The sequence below is a fragment of the Eleutherodactylus coqui genome, chromosome 5 (genome assembly GCF_035609145.1).
Source record: "Eleutherodactylus coqui strain aEleCoq1 chromosome 5, aEleCoq1.hap1, whole genome shotgun sequence".
In the NCBI taxonomy this organism is placed as follows: domain Eukaryota; kingdom Metazoa; phylum Chordata; class Amphibia; order Anura; family Eleutherodactylidae; genus Eleutherodactylus; species Eleutherodactylus coqui.
The window spans coordinates 54,084,843-54,102,881 of NC_089841.1; the positions used below are offsets into that span (position 1 = coordinate 54,084,843).

The window sequence follows — 18,039 nt, forward strand, 5'->3', positions numbered from 1 at the left end:
TAAAGAGAGAGAGAGAGAGAGAGAGAGGGAGAGAGAACGAGACGCCAAAGAGAGAGAGAGAGAGAACGAGACGCCAAAGAGAGAGAGAGAACACGAGACAGAACGAGACGCCAGAGAGAGAGAGAGAGAGAGAGAGAGAGAGAGAAAGAGCGAGACGCCCAAAGAGAGAGAGAGAGAGAGAACACGAGACAGAACGAGACGCCAAAGAGAGAGAGAGAGAGAGAACGAGAGAACGAGAGAGAGAGAACGAGAGAGAGAGAGAAAGAGACGCCAAGGAGAGAGAGAGAGAGAAAGAGACGCCAAGGAGAGAGAGAGAGAGAAAGAGACGCCAAGGAGAGAGAGAGAGAGAGAAAGAACGAGACGCCAAAGAGAGAGAGAGAGAGAGAGAGAGAGAGAGAGAGAACGAGACGCCAAAGAGAGAGAGAGAGAGAACGAGAGAGAGAGAGAGAGAGAGAGAACGAGACGCCAAAGAGAGAGAGAGAGAGAGAACGAGACGCCAAAGAGAGAGAGAGAGAGAGAACGAGACGCCAAAGAGAGAGAGAGAGAACACGAGACAGAACGAGACGCCAGAGAGAGAGAGAGAGAGAGAGAGAGAGAGAGAGAGAGAGAGAGAGAGAGAGAGAGAACACGAGACAGAACGAGACGCCAAAGAGAGAGAGAGAGAGAGAGAGAGAGAACACGAGACAGAACGAGACGCCAGAGAGAGAGAGAGAGAACGAGAGAGAGAGAGAAAGAGACGCCAAGGAGAGAGAGAGAGAGAAAGAGACGCCAAGGAGAGAGAGAGAGAGAAAGAGACGCCAAGGAGAGAGAGAGAGAGAAAGAGAAAGAGACGCCAAGGAGAGAGAGAGAGAGAAAGAGACGCCAAGGAGAGAGAGAGAGAGAAAGAGACGCCAAGGAGAGAGAGAGAGAGAGAAAGAGAAAGAGACGCCAAGGAGAGAGAGAGAGAGAAAGAGACGCCAAGGAGAGAGAGAGAGAGAAAGAGACGCCAAGGAGAGAGAGAGAGAGAAAGAGACGCCAAGGAGAGAGAGAGAGAGAAAGAGACACCAAGGAGAGAGAGAGAGAGAGAGAAAGAGACGCCAAGGAGAGAGAGAGAGAGAGAAAGAGAAAGAGACGCCAAGGAGAGAGAGAGAGAAAGAACGAGACGCCAAAGAGAGAGAGAGAGAGAGAAAGAACGAGACGCCAAAGAGAGAGAACACGAGACGCCAGAGAGAGAGAGAGAGAGAGAGAGAGAGAGAGAGAGAGAGAGAGAGAGAAAGAGCGAGACGCCAAGAGAGAGAGAGAGAGAGAGAGGGAGAGAGAACGAGACGCCAAAGAGAGAGAGAGAGAGAGAGAGAAAGAACGAGACGCCAAAGAGAGAGAACACGAGACGCCAGAGAGAGAGAGAGAGAGAGAGAGAGAAAGAGCGAGACGCCAAAGAGAGAGAGAGAGAGAGAGAGGGAGAGAGAACGAGACGCCAAAGAGAGAGAGAGAGAGAACGAGACGCCAAAGAGAGAGAGAGAGAGAACACGAGACAGAACGAGACGCCAGAGAGAGAGAGAGAGAGAGAGAGAGAGAGAGAAAGAGCGAGACGCCAAAGAGAGAGAGAGAGAGAGAAACACGAGACAGAACGAGACGCCAAAGAGAGAGAGAGAGAGAGAGAGGGAGAGAGAACGAGACGCCAAAGAGAGAGAGAGAGAGAACGAGACGCCAAAGAGAGAGAGAGAGAGAACACGAGACAGAACGAGACGCCAGAGAGAGAGAGAGAGAGAGAGAGAGAGAGAGAAAGAGCGAGACGCCAAAGAGAGAGAGAGAGAGAGAAACACGAGACAGAACGAGACGCCAAAGAGAGAGAGAGAGAGAGAGAACGAGAGAACGAGAGAGAGAGAACGAGAGAGAGAGAGAAAGAGACGCCAAGGAGAGAGAGAGAGAGAAAGAGACGCCAAGGAGAGAGAGAGAGAGAAAGAGACGCCAAGGAGAGAGAGAGAGAGAAAGAGACGCCAAGGAGAGAGAGAGAGAGAAAGAGACGCCAAGGAGAGAGAGAAAGAGAAAGAGACGCCAAGGAGAGAGAGAGAGAGAGAAAGAGAAAGAGACGCCAAGGAGAGAGAGAGAGAGAGAAAGAGAAAGAGACGCCAAGGAGAGAGAGAGAGAGAGAAAGAGACGCCAAGGAGAGAGAGAGAGAGAGAGAGAAAGAGACGCCAAGGAGAGAGAGAGAGAGAGAGAAAGAGACGCCAAGGAGAGAGAGAGAGAGAGAGAAAGAGACGCCAAGGAGAGAGAGAGAGAAAGAGACGCCAAGGAGAGAGAGAGAGAAAGAGACGCCAAGGAGAGAGAGAGAGAGAGAGAAAGAGACGCCAAGGAGAGAGAGAGAGAGAGAAAGAGACGCCAAGGAGAGAGAGAGAGAGAGAAAGAGACGCCAAGGAGAGAGAGAGAGAAAGAGACGCCAAGGAGAGAGAGAGAGAAAGAGACGCCAAGGAGAGAGAGAGAGAAAGAGACGCCAAGGAGAGAGAGAGAGAGAAAGAGACGCCAAGGAGAGAGAGAGAGAGAAAGAGACGCCAAGGAGAGAGAGAAAGAGAAAGAGACGCCAAGGAGAGAGAGAAAGAGAAAGAGACGCCAAGGAGAGAGAGAGAGAGAAAGAGACGCCAAGGAGAGAGAGAGAAAGAGACGCCAAGGAGAGAGAGAGAGAGAAAGAGACGCCAAGGAGAGAGAGAGAGAGAGAGAGAGAGAGAGAAAGAGACGCCAAGGAGAGAGAGAGAAAGAGACGCCAAGGAGAGAGAGAAAGAGAAAGAGACGCCAAGGAGAGAGAGAGAGAGAGAAAGAGACGCCAAGGAGAGAGAGAAAGAAAGAGACGCCAAGGAGAGAGAGAGAAAGAGACGCCAAGGAGAGAGAGAGAAAGAGACGCCAAGGAGAGAGAGAGAAAGAGACGCCAAGGAGAGAGAGAGAAAGAGACGCCAAGGAGAGAGAGAGAAAGAGACGCCAAGGAGAGAGAGAGAAAGAGACGCCAAGGAGAGAGAGAGAGAGAAAGAGACGCCAAGGAGAGAGAGAGAGAGAGAGAGAAAGCGACGCCAAGGAGAGAGAGAGAGAAAGCGACGCCAAGGAGAGAGAGAGAGAAAGCGACGCCAAGGAGAGAGAGAGAGAAAGCGACGCCAAGGAGAGAGAGAGAGAAAGCGACGCCAAGGAGAGAGAGAGAGAAAGCGACGCCAAGGAGAGAGAGAGAGAAAGCGACGCCAAGGAGAGAGAGAGAGAAAGCGACGCCAAGGAGAGAGAGAGAGAAAGAGACGCCAAGGAGAGAGAGAGAGAAAGAGACGCCAAGGAGAGAGAGAGAGAAAGAGACGCCAAGGAGAGAGAGAGAGAAAGAGACGCCAAGGAGAGAGAGAGAGAGAGAGACGCCAAGGAGAGAGAGAGAGAAAGAGACGCCAAGGAGAGAGAGAGAGAAAGAGACGCCAAGGAGAGAGAGAGAGAAAGAGACGCCAAGGAGAGAGAGAGAGAAAGAGACGCCAAGGAGAGAGAGAGAGAAAGAGACGCCAAGGAGAGAGAGAGAGAAAGAGACGCCAAGGAGAGAGAGAGAGAAAGAGACGCCAAGGAGAGAGAGAGAGAAAGAGACGCCAAGGAGAGAGAGAGAGAAAGAGACGCCAAGGAGAGAGAGAGAGAAAGAGACGCCAAGGAGAGAGAGAGAGAAAGAGACGCCAAGGAGAGAGAGAGAAAGAGACGCCAAGGAGAGAGAGAAAGAGACGCCAAGGAGAGAGAGAAAAAGACGCCAAGGAGAGAGAGAAAAAGACGCCAAAGAGAGAGAGTAAGAGACGCCAAGGAGAGAGAGTAAGAGACGCCAAGGAGAGAGAGTAAGAGACGCCAAGGAGAGAGAGTAAGAGACGCCAAGGAGAGAGAGTGAGAGAGTGAGAGAGAGAGAGACACCAGGGAGAGATATGACAGAGAGGTAAGAGAGATGACAGAGAATGAAAGATATGACACAGAGACAGCGGTACACGAGACAGACAGCGATACATGAGACAGTGATACATTGGACAGAGAGAGCTAAATAAGAAAGATACACAAGATAGAGATGAGAGAGAGAGATGACAGATGGATATGACATAGTGTAGATTGATGCTGTGGATGGATAGATAGATACAATAGATAATTTCCCCACAATGGCACATGAGGCCTTTAGAAGACTGTTGGAATATCCAGTAAGCCGCTGTTAGACGTCGGTTGCAGAGGGGGAGGTAAGTTTATAGGAAGAAGAGATCTCTGCGGCGAGTGACCAGCGCTGCCTTCCCTGCAATGCCATGATAGACAGACTGACTGCCTCACATTAATTCATTTCACACCACTGCTATCGATCGGCAGGCTGTTCCCTGGTCTCTCTCCACACATTGCCTGTCTGGCTGCCTGCATCCACATCAGCACATACACACAAAGGCCACCGCCAGATAACCTTTTACTTTCCGTTAAAGGAGCAGCAGATTTTTAGTTCTATTTTTCCATGCAAAACCAAGAACAAAAGAATAGAAAAAGGTTTTCTGAAGGTTTATTTCCTTCTCTCTGCGGGGATCTAAATCGGTTTTGGACAAATGTATAAATGTCATGAAACCTTCTTCATATCTCCATGTCTGTTTTGGGAATATTGTATTTACAGCACAGCCGATCAGGGTTGGCTGGTATCCCCAGTCATGTTTTAAAGCTCTTTAATGGGTCACACATTGGGCTTATAAAAGGTAGCTACCTATAGGTGGCGCCAGACATATTTTGGTCTGCTGGAGAAGTGCTAATTTGCATATTTTTTAACCAGAGAGCATTGCTTGTAAAGCGGACTATACATTTAAGAGAACAAATCGGCCACCGGGATCATTTTATGAATGATCCCACCAAAGCGTAAGGGCTGCTTTACACTGAACGATAATCGTTCATTTTATTGCATTTTATCATTCGGTGTAAACGGCTGCACAATCTGGACGACGGACAATAATTTGTTAGCGGTCTGGATTGTGCAGGCAAAAACAATAAATGGCGGTTCGGCCGATGTAAAGAGGCGGTCATTCATCTATGAAGAATGGCCTGTTTACTGCGAATGGAACGATGATCACTCCTATGTAAAAGCACAGAAGCGATTATCGCAGGGACAACCATCCATCCCGTGTAAAGGGCCCTTAAGAGGGTTATCTGGGAAGGTAAAGACTGTCCCAGAGCGGTGCAATAACATAAAAGTATTAATACTCATGTGCTACCACTGCTCCTGTGACCGACCCTCTGCTGGTCTTCATTTCCAGGTGCATGTCCTATCACAGAGGGTCATGTGAGTGCTCCAGCCAATCACCGGCTCTCCTGCAACAGTCATGTGACCACGTGACTTGGAAAGTGCAACCAGAAGTGAAAACCAGTGGTAGACTGGCCATAGAAGGAATCGGAGCAGTGGTGGTATGTGAGCAGACAAATATTACATCTTTTACGTTGTTAGAGAGAGATTTGATCACAATTGCAATTTTCGGCACAGTCGGTTGACATTTTCCAATACAATGATGGTTGTCAAAAATGGACAAAATTGAATATTTTGGGTGACTATTATTTCATTGCACTTAGAAGACAACAGGCAATAAAGAACTGCTTTACAGTCAATCCCTTAAAGTGACACTCCAGTCCCAGATAGAACGAGATGGCCGAACCACTTCTCTACCTGATGCACACTGGTCTAGTTGGCCAGTGCAGCTAACATGAGCAGCGCTGGCCAATCATTGCGGCATGTAGTGTCTTAGATTACTGATACACTGCCAGTGTGCTTTAGGTGGTCAGAGAAGTGGTGTGGTCATCTTCGTTTGTCCAGGACTGGATGGTCACTTTAACTAATTTTCCAACTCTTCATACCATAAGGAGCCAAAGAAGAACTTCAATATCCGAATGAGGACTTAAAACAGATTTATTATACTGTGAAACTTCTCCAAAAGACTGTCTCTTTGTGAAGACCACCTCTTTATCTAGACCAGATTTTATGTGACAAAACCTCTTTAAGGTCTCCATTCACCTCAGTCTAAAACTGAATGAAAACAATCATTCCTTGGGTGAAAATTCACCATGAACAATTGTTTGGGCCAACCGATGACAACTATTATATTCTAGAAAGAAGGCGGCCATGTTTTCATTTGCGTCCAATAGTCACTTGTAGTTCAATGTACATGGTGCAGTCGGCCTTTACATGAATGATCGTTACGTGAAAGAACGCTTCCTCAGTGAAAGATCGTTCATTCACTGCCTAATTGCATTGAATATGTAAGGTCAGTATGAATGACCATTATGGGCAATTTAGACTAAAATGTGTATGGCTGCGTTGGCATGATGATTCACCAGATAATTGTTCATTCAACATTTGGTCAACCATCAATCTACTTCTATCTCATGTGTATGGCCACCTAGAAGCCTACTGAAAGTCTAACATTTGGTCAACCATCAATCTACTTCTATCTCATGTGTATGGCCACCTAGGAGCCTACCCAAAGTCTAACAATCTCCATCTCTTGAACAGATAGGTGACGACCCATTTCACATATGACAATCTGCTTAGTTATGTGCTCAAAGCCACATGCCTCAGGTTGGCAAAATTGGATTAATAGCTGCAATGGTGGCCAATAGGGGTCACTGAGTAAAAGTTAATTTTAAGTGAATAATTCTAAATCTAATAGTCCTATGTACAAGAAAAGATAAACCAAAAGCATGTAAAGGGATTATCTGCTTTAAACAATGCCTTTTTATTATAAGGATCTCCTGAAATTAGCTGACTACAAAGAGAGGCCAGCGGTATCTTTGGAAACTTAACAAGTGGTCAAGTTTCCTGCAGCACCACCACAGGGGAACTAAAGTAGTGCACGCCCACCAATAGCATGGATGTGCTGGGTCCTTCAGAGAAAGAGACGGACTCTCTTTATAGCTGGTATCTACTATGGCTTATTGATGATGTCCCAAACAAAAAAATTCTCTTCCATTCAGAAGGTCTTCTAACCAATAGGAAAAGTTGTGCAGAATAGGTCAAACCTCAGATTGATGGTTGCAGGTATAAATATAAACTTACGTGACATGATGGTGTCGACATACTGAGGTAAATATGGTGCCCAGGAATCAATTGTGTCCTTCCGTCCCGACTGGCCGATCCGTCGAAGTTCCGCCAGTAAGAGAGCCTGAGCGGCTTCCCGGACCTGCAACCAAGGAACAGAGGATTGAGCCTCAGTATAGTCTATGGCAGTAATATACAGACACTTGGATTTGATTGACAGGTTTTGTCAGTGAACAGAAGCATTCTTTTTTTTATAAACAAAAGCTGAAAACGTGTTCACATCCAATGCCTCTCACAGCTGAGGGTTTGCTACAGTGCATCTGTCTTATCAATCCACTAGGAATTTAAAGGGGCTTTACCACAAAAGACACTTGTCCATAGGATAGAAGATAAATGTATCATCACTGGGACTCCCAGTGGTCTTGAGACGGGTGCATTCTGATTACCCCATATAAATGTATTGAGGTTTCGAATGCTCGACAGTGACTCCATTCCCTTCTATGGGACAGAAGGATATCAATGGGCTCTGTCCCATAGAAGTGAATGGAGCAGTGGTTAAGCATGTGCACATTATACTGACTGTGGACAGGATACGGATCCACAACACACAGCAGGACTATAAGATCTCCGGGACATTGACATGTTCCACATCTGATGTTGTGTACCTGATCCTGTGCAGTAAATGTCCTGTTGGGGGTCTTTATATTGGGAACACAAGACAAAAACTGAGAGCCAGGATGAGATCTCATCGATGCTCAATTGGAGAGAAAAAAAATGGAATTACCTGTGGCAAAGCATTTTTGTGGTCACAGACACAGCATAGAGCAGATGAGAGTTATCATACTGAAGGGCAACTTCAAGTCACAGCGTCACAGAAGGATTTGAGAGTAGAAGTTTATGGCCATGTTTGACACCCTCAATAATGGAATGAACCTCAGCCCGGGTTTCTTGCATAAGTGGGGAATATGAAGATCTGAAGGAGGTCAAGATGGGTGTCCTCTTCCCAATCATGTTTTGTTTTTCTCATAAGAATTCAGAAATTGATTGTATAAACGTTTCCATCCAATAGGTGGTGCTGTTAAGGTAGTATTTCTATCTTCTTATGTGTGCATTAGTGATCAGAGACATCATAAAATTGTTGCATTCCTCAGCTTAGTGAACTGATTTAGTATTGGTCTCTCTGCTCAGACTGTCTTGTGTTTTTTCAAGTCTCAAATTTCTGTGTGTGAACATTTATTTAGGCCGAGAGGAATGTGTCTCCCTCCCCTCTGCATCTGTAGGTTAAAATTATGTGCCATTCTCATTCACTAGCCTCACGAAGGGGGCAGAATATCCCTGAAAGCTCGCTGTAACATTATGTATTTTTGTTAGCCATTAAAAGGTATCCTATCTACCAGATCACTTGGTTTCTCTCACGGAGAACAATCACACTTCACTTTACTGGCTAACATGGCTCCAAACCTTTTTTCATATTAGCATGTGCACAGACGCTCCATTCACATGAGGCATTAGGAATGCATTGTTCTCAGGATCGCTGGCGGTCTCAGCAGTCAGACCCCCAGTAATCAGACATTTATTCCCTATCCCATGGATGAGGAATAAATATCTTAAGAGGTAAAACCCATTTATATAAGCTTTTCTGCTAAAGACAAGTAAAGTATATCCAAAGAATAGGCCAAAAATGACTGATATGGTTGAGTCCCACCTATTGGACACCCACCTATAAGTAGAACGGGGGATCCTGATGACTGACCCTCCTGGTAAGGTAGCTGGGATAGAGAGCTGAGGTGCGCACATGTCCATTTAGTTCTAAGAGTGTTCTGAAAAACGCTAAGGGTGCATTCACATGGGCGAGCGCAATATAAGTCTGAGAAATTCGCGCTTGTAAATTACGATTCTGGATGCGAGCATGATGCGTTTTTGCTTAAAAAAAGACATCACCTTGCATTTATGTACTAGTGATTTTCACGTGCGTAAAAAAAAAAAAAACACGTGCTTCCAAAGGTTTTAAATGGTAAAAAATCACTTTGCATGCAAGTGTGTGATGCAATTTTTTTTTACAGATCAGTTGGGAAATAATGAGCGATTCCTTACAAGGAAACGCCCAAAAATAAAGCGCAGTGATTTTTCAATTTCGCAGCTTAGCTGCTAGAGAAAAATTGCTAGTGTGAATAAACATTGAAATCAATTATAAAACGCCCAAGTTCATCCAGATCGCTATCAGGCGGAACTCGCACATTAAACACTCCAATGTGAATACGCCCTCAGTCCGGTTAGTCTGTGATGTACACAGATGTCATCGGCTCCATGAACATTGCATGTTGTGGTGGAGATCATTGCTGTTCATCATATGTAAGCAGAATACAGATCCTCGGCTCATGGAAAAAGACCATTTTCAACAATCAGCTGCAAGTAAGAGGGTAACAAAAAGCAAAGACGAAGGCTGCGAATGAACCAATTAAAAATGATTTGTCTGTGTGGGAGAAGATCATCGGTTTGGCACATGGCGTCGTTCCCATAAGATACTGAGGAGCTGATGTCCAATTAAGCTATAAAGTGGCCAGACGGACAGGATGCCGTTCCTAGGTGTGATATGGAGGCTGTCAAGTCAGGGTTTATATGTGTGTGCACTGCAAACTTCGGTGTGATGGCAATACTAGTAACAGACCTCTGCCCCCGCTGACTACAGAGTTCACGGTGATACTCATGACTGTCAATCTCTTATATGCAGCAACTGTTACATTTAGGTAACACTTAGAGGGGCACTAACGTTTCAGAAAACTTATGGTCATCTAGCTTCAGTTATTCTAAATGTTTTTGCAATGACCTTGCATTAAAAATTTTGTTGTTTTCCCATTGTAAATTACGTTTCAAGTGGCCGCCACTAGGGGTCTCCCTTCCAGCTTCTCTGCAATCCACTCTCTAGCCTTTTGGATATAGATTACATAGTAAGTAGGACACTGGGATGTCTCCATACCAACAGGAAAGGGGCTATCTTCACAGGCAGTTACCATGCACTTGCAGGTTGACAGATCTGCAGGCACTGTGATAACAATCACTACAGTCTCTGCCTCTCCTGCTGTTACAGTGTGTGGGTGTGTGTCTGTGGGGGCACACACATTATTGTGGGTTTACTAACAACTTGGCCAAAATGTCTCTAAATGCCTGAATCCTGGACAAGCAAAGGGTGGGCAGTCAAACATTGCCTCTCTGCTGATTGGACCAGAGACAGAGTAATGCAGTACAGGAAGTAAGGGCAAGGAAGGCAGGACAGTGAACTACTGGCAGAAATGTTAGGCTTGCTACATGCTCTATCTCTGATAGTGGATTGCAACCAGCAAAGCGGCAGAAAAATAGTGAAAACCACCTGAAAATCAGAACTTACAGACAGGGTACAAACAGCAATAAATGAGCAGGTAAGAAGAACCTGGCGTATTTTAAGCTTCGTGAAAACTCAGGTATGCTTTAACCCCTTGAGTGGCACGCCCGGAAAATTTCCGGGACGAGCTCCACTGCTCATAGCAACATAGCCCGGAAGATTTCGCTCTGCCTGCACAGTCCCACAGAGAACAAAGCAAGGGCTTTGAAAAAACAGCAGAAGATATTGCCGATATGCCGGCAATCTCCTGCTTTGTTTACAGGTTGCCATAGAGACCATCGGCTTGTCAGAAGCAAGCCGATGGTCTCTGTGGCAGGGAGAGCTGGTTGTTAGCTGTCAGAGGACAGCTAGGTACCTGCTCTTACAGCAGAGATCAGAGAAAACCTCCGATCTCTGCTGTGTTAACCCTTTACATGCTGCAGTCTGTGTGACTGCAGCATGTAAAGGGCTGTCACTGCAGCATGTAAAGAGCTGTCACCATCGGACCCCCGGAATGTGATCAGGGGTCCTGATGGGTCCCTGTGGAAGTCCCCTAAAGGGATAAAAAAAATAAATAAATAAAAGTAAAAAAATTATAAAAAAAATAATAAAAACACTTGTCTCCCTTTACTTTGTAAAAAATCAAAAATACAATCACACATTGGTATCCATGCGTCATAATGACCCAGAGAAGGAAGTTATTACATTTAATCCCTTAATGACATGGCCCTTTTTTTTCTTTTTTCCCCCATTTCTTTTTTCCCTCCCCCCTGTTTAAAAAATCACAACTTGTCCCGCAAAAAACAAGCCCTTATATGGCCATGTCAATGGAAAAATGAAAAAGTTATGGCTCTTGAGACGCAACTGCAAAATTAGTTGAAATTCAATGATTAGACCATTTTAAAAAACTTGCCCTGGTGGGCACGACAGGGTGGTAGGAAACCCGCCACTCAAGGGGTTAAAGCAAACATTGGATCTTTATGAAAGAAAGACATTTGCACAGTATGAATCTGCTCACATCTGTGAGAAGAATGGGGCGCCAATGGTGGACCTGCCAAATTGTAGTGTTTTCTGGTGTTCCCTGGTGAATTCCAATCCAACTGCATGGTGCTGGGCTGCGAGCACAGGACTCTCATGAAGTTTGTTTCTGGATATTTGATTGGTAACCACTGGAGGGCATTTTGTAGAGCTTTTGCGGTTCTTCTGTTCCTACGGTCTTGATGTGAGGTTCTTGCCCTTCTACGGCCCTGTCTAGTTCACATCTAACAGCCTGTGTCCTGGTATCTGCTCAGTGCTCTTGAGACTGTGCTGGGAGACACGGCAAACCTTCTTGTGGCGGCAAGTATGGATGTGCAACCTGGAGAAGCAGGACTAATTATAAAATCTGCTTGGGCTGCAAGTAGCACCTGATGCTACCAGTAATGACAAGGACAGTAGCAAAATGCTGAACTGGAGAAGAATCAGTCAGGAAGGAGAGAGGAACAGTCTTCATTCCCTTATTGGGGGTGTCTTGAGGTTGATTCTCAGATTTGGTTCTTTGTTGGATACAGAACCAGTCGCCATTCTATAAGAGGTGGTTGGACTTTCCTGGTCCCTCAATAATGAGCATGGAGTGTTAGAACTTGGAGGTTTCTGTAGATTACAGGACCTTCCCCATAAGTGGTCACCTCTATATCACGGGCAGTGCCAGGCCCTTGGCATGGAACAATGGAATATTAACTCATCCAACTGTAATCACTGGCATACCATAAAAAGTCTATTACGGAACAGCCTCCATGTCAAACCCTACTAGGTTACGTTGACGTGTTTTTTCAGCAGTGGTAAATCTACTGCAGATTTTGATGCGGATTTTAGTGTGGGTTGTGAAACAAATTTCACCCTCTTATTCGAAGTAGTGAATTCTGCACTGAAAATCCCCAGCACAAGTTGATGCACAAATTGTAAAATCTCCACCACAGGTCAATTTATGTTGCAGATTTTTATTTAAAAAAATTTTAACAGTGTGGATGGGATTTCTAGAAGTTTCAACCACAATGTATGTATTGTAAAATACTGCAGTTTTTCTGCAGCCAGTTCCGCTATAAAGATAGTCTTTCACCCTGGAGGACTTGATCGGTTCAGCATTACACATATAACCATTGATGTGAATGGATTACTGTGCAATACCTCATTCCTCCTGTGGGGCTGTTATAGGGAAGCTGAACACTTAATGCCAGGTTTGACCGCAGCTGATCGCTGGTGGTCCCCATAGGGGGTGCATTTGGTTATGAGCTTATTGTCAAGAAGCCCGTTTAACAAGTAGAACTTTTTTTAAGGTAGAAAAATAGGGCATTTCATCATTCTAATATATGCTCTTTTTAAAGGGGTTTTATCAGAATTACAAGTTATTTCCTATCCTGTGGATAGGGGGTAACTTACGGATCGGTTAAGGTCTTACTACTACTACTACCAATCCTGTAAACGGGGGTCTTGTGTCCCTAGTCCTCCTCCCTGCAAGGTTACTGCACTCCTATCAGTGAGGAAGAGACTGGAGCGCTGGTCATGCAAGCACATTAGTACTTCATTCACTTTGAATGGGACTGCCTCAGCAACTGAACAGGATATAACTTGAAATTGTGGTACAACCCTTCAGTAGCTCTGATGGATCTGTTCTGATGACGGATTACACTTTGATGAATGTGCTCTAGGATCGTACCTCCAGACATCGGTCCTGCCACCTTCTTGCCAGCATTTCTAATAGTGGCGGTCTGAACTTTTCCAGCCCCAGTAGATCGGGCAACATAACGCAATGCATAGCTGCTAACTGGCTCCATCCTGCAAGGGTTAAACAAAATGTCAGCACAGCAATAGCATACAAATAAGAATCCTGGCAACAAACTAAAGAGCCACCATCAACAAAAGTAAAAGGAAGGAAGGCGTCTCAGATACTAGTGCAGTATGTTTCCACCGGAAGAATGGGCGTGACCTGCACTCAGCTAGAGGTAATGGCGAGGTCACGCCCACAGCTCCTAATTGGCTTGTCTCCTCAGTCATGAGATGGTGTTAGTGCAGTATGTCTCCATTGATGTGTCTAGGAGCCAAATCAGGAGCTGTGGGAATGACCTGGGTGTTACCTGTAGCTCAGCCCAGGTCACGCCCATACTTCCTGTGGAGACATACTGCACTAGTAGGGGCGTCTTATCAGACAATGACCTTTTGTATAAAACAAGGTTGTATAGTAAACATATTTAAGAATTTTGGGTGTTTTTTTTTTTAATTTTTCAATATCATGATATTTGTTTTTTGTTTTTAAAAAAAAGTCATAAAAACCCTGCAGTTCTCATAATGACCACTAAGTCAAAAAATAACCCGACCCTTCTGATTCTGTAGAGAAAACTTCTCAGTAGTCATCTCCTCATTATCACAGACAGGATTACATTGAGAGGTAACACCTATATATATGGTAGATAACAAAGGATCCACCATTTACAATATTTGTTGGTCACAGCATGCCTACAACACTCTCCCACAGAGTCTCCTCCTGTCCACTATGTATATGGCCCATTAGTTCTGCTGTAAAGCATCTCTCTAAATGCTGTAAACTGCAGCTGAGGCAAGATGGCCGCCCCATAGCCATGTACAGAGCGCAGAATAAAAAAAAAATCTGTAATCAGATAATATAAACTGAAAAGAACTGAAATTGTTTCACTATCTAGTTATATTTACCGCAGTTAAAGCAATAGCTGATATATTCCCTTTAAAAGCGGCCCTACAAGTGGCACACCTGGGTGCAGGTGTGGATGGGATGTCTAGGATGGCAACTCCATATGCCTGTAATGCAAGCAAGTGAGGTTGTGCTGTGATTGCAATACAGAGCCGCAGACCCTTCATTTTAGATTGGGGGGTCCCAGTGCACGATCCTCGCCGTCCAGACATTCATGACATATATAATTGATATACCCTCCACAGCTATCATGGGAAAACCTCTTTAATATATCTGTGTGCAGCTTGGAGTCAGCAGTCTCAGGGATGTGTCTTATTAAGGGGCTGCGCTGCATACAAATATCCCACTCGCCTCTTATTGGCAATGTAATTCCCCGTGTACATCCTGAGCTGGACAGTGCAAGAGAATATTAAACCGCCACCCCCTTGGGCACAGGCCTATATGCGATGTGTACAGTATTCTGGAGGACTCCTCCGACATAAATGAAGAACAGTCACATTACATGATTTCCTAGCTGTGTCTGCTCTGTACAGCCGTGATACCGAAGTTCAGAGACACAGGAAACCTACAAACCCTTAAATGTAGAACTTTTTCCCTTTGTAGCTTAAGGCCTCGTTCGCATGAGCGTTACGGGATTCCGTTCTCCTGCAACATTCGGGCAGTAGGAAAGCGGCACCCATGGCTGAATCACTTCCTCTTATGACAAAACCGAACGACGCCCCAAAGGATGGGGGGATCCGATCGATTTTTGGTGAGCAAAATTTACAGGACGGAGTAGCGCTGCTTGCAATGCTATTTCATGCAGTTTAATAGCGGAAAGCAGCCTCGCATGTGAACAAACCCCGAGAAGATTGCTGATGCAAAGCTTATAGACTGATTAGTAAGGGGCGGCAGAATCCGAACCGCAGACACGGAGGTGGAATCCCCAACAAAACCGCAGCGGTTCCTTCACGTCTGCCAGGTCCTTAAAGGAGATGTCCCGCGCCGAAACGGGTTTTTTTTTTTTTAAACCCCCCCCCCCCGTTCGGCGCGAGACAACCCCGATGCAGGGGTTAAAAAAACCACCCGCACAGCGCTTACCTGAATCCCGGCGGTCCGGTGACTTCAATACTTACCGCTGAAGATGGCCGCCGGGATCTTCTACCTTCGTGGACCGCAGCTCTTCTGTGCGGTCCACTGCCGATTCCAGCCTCCTGATTGGCTGGAATCGGCACGTGACGGGGCGGAGCTACACGGAGCCGCTCTCTGGCACGAGCGGCTCCATAGAAGAAAGCTGAAGACCCGGACTGCGCAAGCGCGGCTAATTTGGCCATCGGAGGCCAAAAATTAGTCGGCTCCATGGAGACGAGGACGCTAGCAACGGAGCAGGTAAGTATAAAACTTTTTATAACTTCTGTATGGCTCATAATTAATGCACAATGTACATTACAAAGTGCATTATTATGGCCATGCAGAAGTGTATAGACCCACTTGCTGCCTCGGGACATCTCCTTTAAGATGGATGCAGTCCTATATAGAGGGTTATTACATCTTTCCGACGTGACCCCCATAGCTCCGTTTAATGACACTGAAATTGGATATCAATGGAAATAGAAACTCAAAAATTTTCATTTAGCAAAACCATCTCCCATAAGACGACCTTGTTATCCATAACAACCAATCACATCGCAGCTCTTCTCTCTCAAGCTGCTGAGGTGCAATGAAAGCTGTGATGTGATTGGTTGCAACAAGGACACCTTAAGGTAGACACTTTTGGTAAATGAGGCCCAAAATGTTGTATTCTACCATAGTCGTAAATAGGGGGATAGGAGACAAAATGTCTGCCAAAGAAAACAAAATAGCATCTTCTGTCCTTGAATTTCAAGTCTACCATCTGTTACTAGTGTGCAAAGTCATCTTCAAACAAACTTTGGTGAAGCCTACCCCCAGCGGGCGGACAATTTGTAAGCGGTACTACAATATTAGGGAAAAAGGTTGCATCTGTAAGCGAAAATCATCCGTACGTCCAGCAGTAAGTGAGAAAACAGCGTAGCGCAATCGTACAAGTTTCCCATCAAGTCCTCAGAAATCCACCGTCAGAGCAAGCAGAGAACTGGAGGCCCCGCCGACTGTGTGAAAGGTTCTGCGCACACGTTTGAGAGCTTATTCCTACCAATTGCAATTGTTACCGGCCCTAAAACCGGACGACAAAGCGCGGCGACGCTCTTTCTGCGAGAGTAGGCAAACTGTAATGGATTAATGGGAAGCAATGGTGTCATAGAGCCTTTAGTCATGAAGCCGCCTTCCATCTTTCAGGCAACAAACGTAATGTCAGAATATTTGGGGAGGGAAAACCCACCGGTCTCTGTGGAGCGTATGTGCGACTCCCCCAAGGTGAACGTGTTTTGCGCTATAACCTGTAGGGAAGTGTCCGGCCCCTTCTATTTCCATGAGGAAACAATCCTGGGGATTTCGTACCTGGACCCTACAGATATGGCTTCTGCCGCAGCCAGAACAGGAAATCCCAAGTTTCATCTTCCAACCGGCCGGGGGATCCACCATTGTCACAATGAACTCAGAAGCAAGCGGCGACTACCCAACAGATGGGTTGGCCGTGAGGGTAGTGACGCTACTGAACTTCTTTCTTAGCCTCAGTTTCCTGGACCTTACCTCTCATGATTGTTTCTCTGGGGAGTGTTAGAGTCTACAAGCCTCCCTTACCACCCACCATGTATGGTCTGCAAGGACACATCCCAGAAGCCATTGCATCAGTCAGTCATGATCCGCTACAACGTGTATGGTATTAACTTGACGCAGGCTCCATGTGTGTCGAGTGACAAAGGAGGCCATACTGATCATATCTGATGGGGAAAACATTTTTGATGTTGTGCAACAAAACTTGAGTTTGTTTCCACTTATATCAAATGTATGTATCTGAGTGTCATTAAATTGGAGTTATGAGGGTTTTACATTGGGAACATCATTTGTAATAACCCCGTATTAGGACTCTGTAAACTAGCATTCTCTGTAAACTGTTCTATATAGAACAGACTTACCCCAACCATACAGAGAGATTGGTCAAGAGGAATGTACAAGTAAAAAAAGCAATTAACCTCAATTCATGGCAGAACTGCCACCATACATGAAAATGCCGTAAGGCACACCCCTGATCATGCTTTACCTTAGAAGGTAGTCATTAATATTTGGTATCCCATCATGCATTGACATAGAATGACTTTATACAGGGCAACTATCACGTGAATAGTCACTCAATAGAGCGAATGTAAGCCACAGTTGTTCCATGCCAACAACCTGGTGATGAGCAATAGTTCATTCACTAGTCCCCTTGGTTTAGCTCACTTAAAAATAGTCAATGGTTAAATATAGTCTGGTGTAAACTGGTAACCACTGTTTTTCAAAGACTAGCCAACAACTTTGCGAGTAGGTGCACACTTGTTCGCGTGTGCCTCCAACTTGATGCCAACTAACTCACAGTTTTTTTTTCTTTTTGAACATTTTACTCCCCCACTTAACCTTCATTGGTTCCAGAAAACATACAGATATGCGAAAGTGATCCTTGACTCCACAGTCTTCCCTGGTCTTCAAACGAAAATGTAATGCTACAGTCTGTCCGGTTTTGGTCCAGTGAGAGATCAGAAGCAAGTGTTCATTTTAAGATCACTCGATGAGTCTGGGTAGGGGAGGGGTTGAAATTTCCAATATAGGCTTGCTGAAGAAGCTCATGCCAACGAACTAGTCGATGAACGAGATTTCGGCCAGTGTCAATGCTCCCAAGAATTCAATGACAATGTACTGTTTAGAGTAAAAGGGTAGGCTGTATATACATATGGCTGTACTAAAGATACAAAACATGAAAATTGGGGGTCTTATTCCCATATGTTTTAGGCATGGTGCCCTCTTCTAGGCAGGTAGCTGCTCCTGCTCTAGAGACATTCAAGGATGCAGCTGTTTGGCATTGGGCAGAAG

General features: G+C 45.4%; 1 protein-coding gene across 2 annotated transcripts in view; it reads right to left on the bottom strand.

Annotated features, from left to right (window-relative positions):
• WDR7 (WD repeat domain 7) overlaps nt 1-18,039 on the bottom strand; it is a 356,850-nt gene that overhangs the window by 225,495 nt on the left and 113,316 nt on the right. For both annotated transcript variants that reach the window (XM_066602521.1, XM_066602523.1), the window contains 2 exons: nt 13,066-13,184; nt 7,031-7,154 (listed from right to left, as the gene is read on the bottom strand). In XM_066602521.1, the coding sequence (XP_066458618.1) occupies nt 7,031-7,154; nt 13,066-13,184 (243 nt within the window). The remainder of the gene's footprint in view (nt 1-7,030; nt 7,155-13,065; nt 13,185-18,039) is intronic.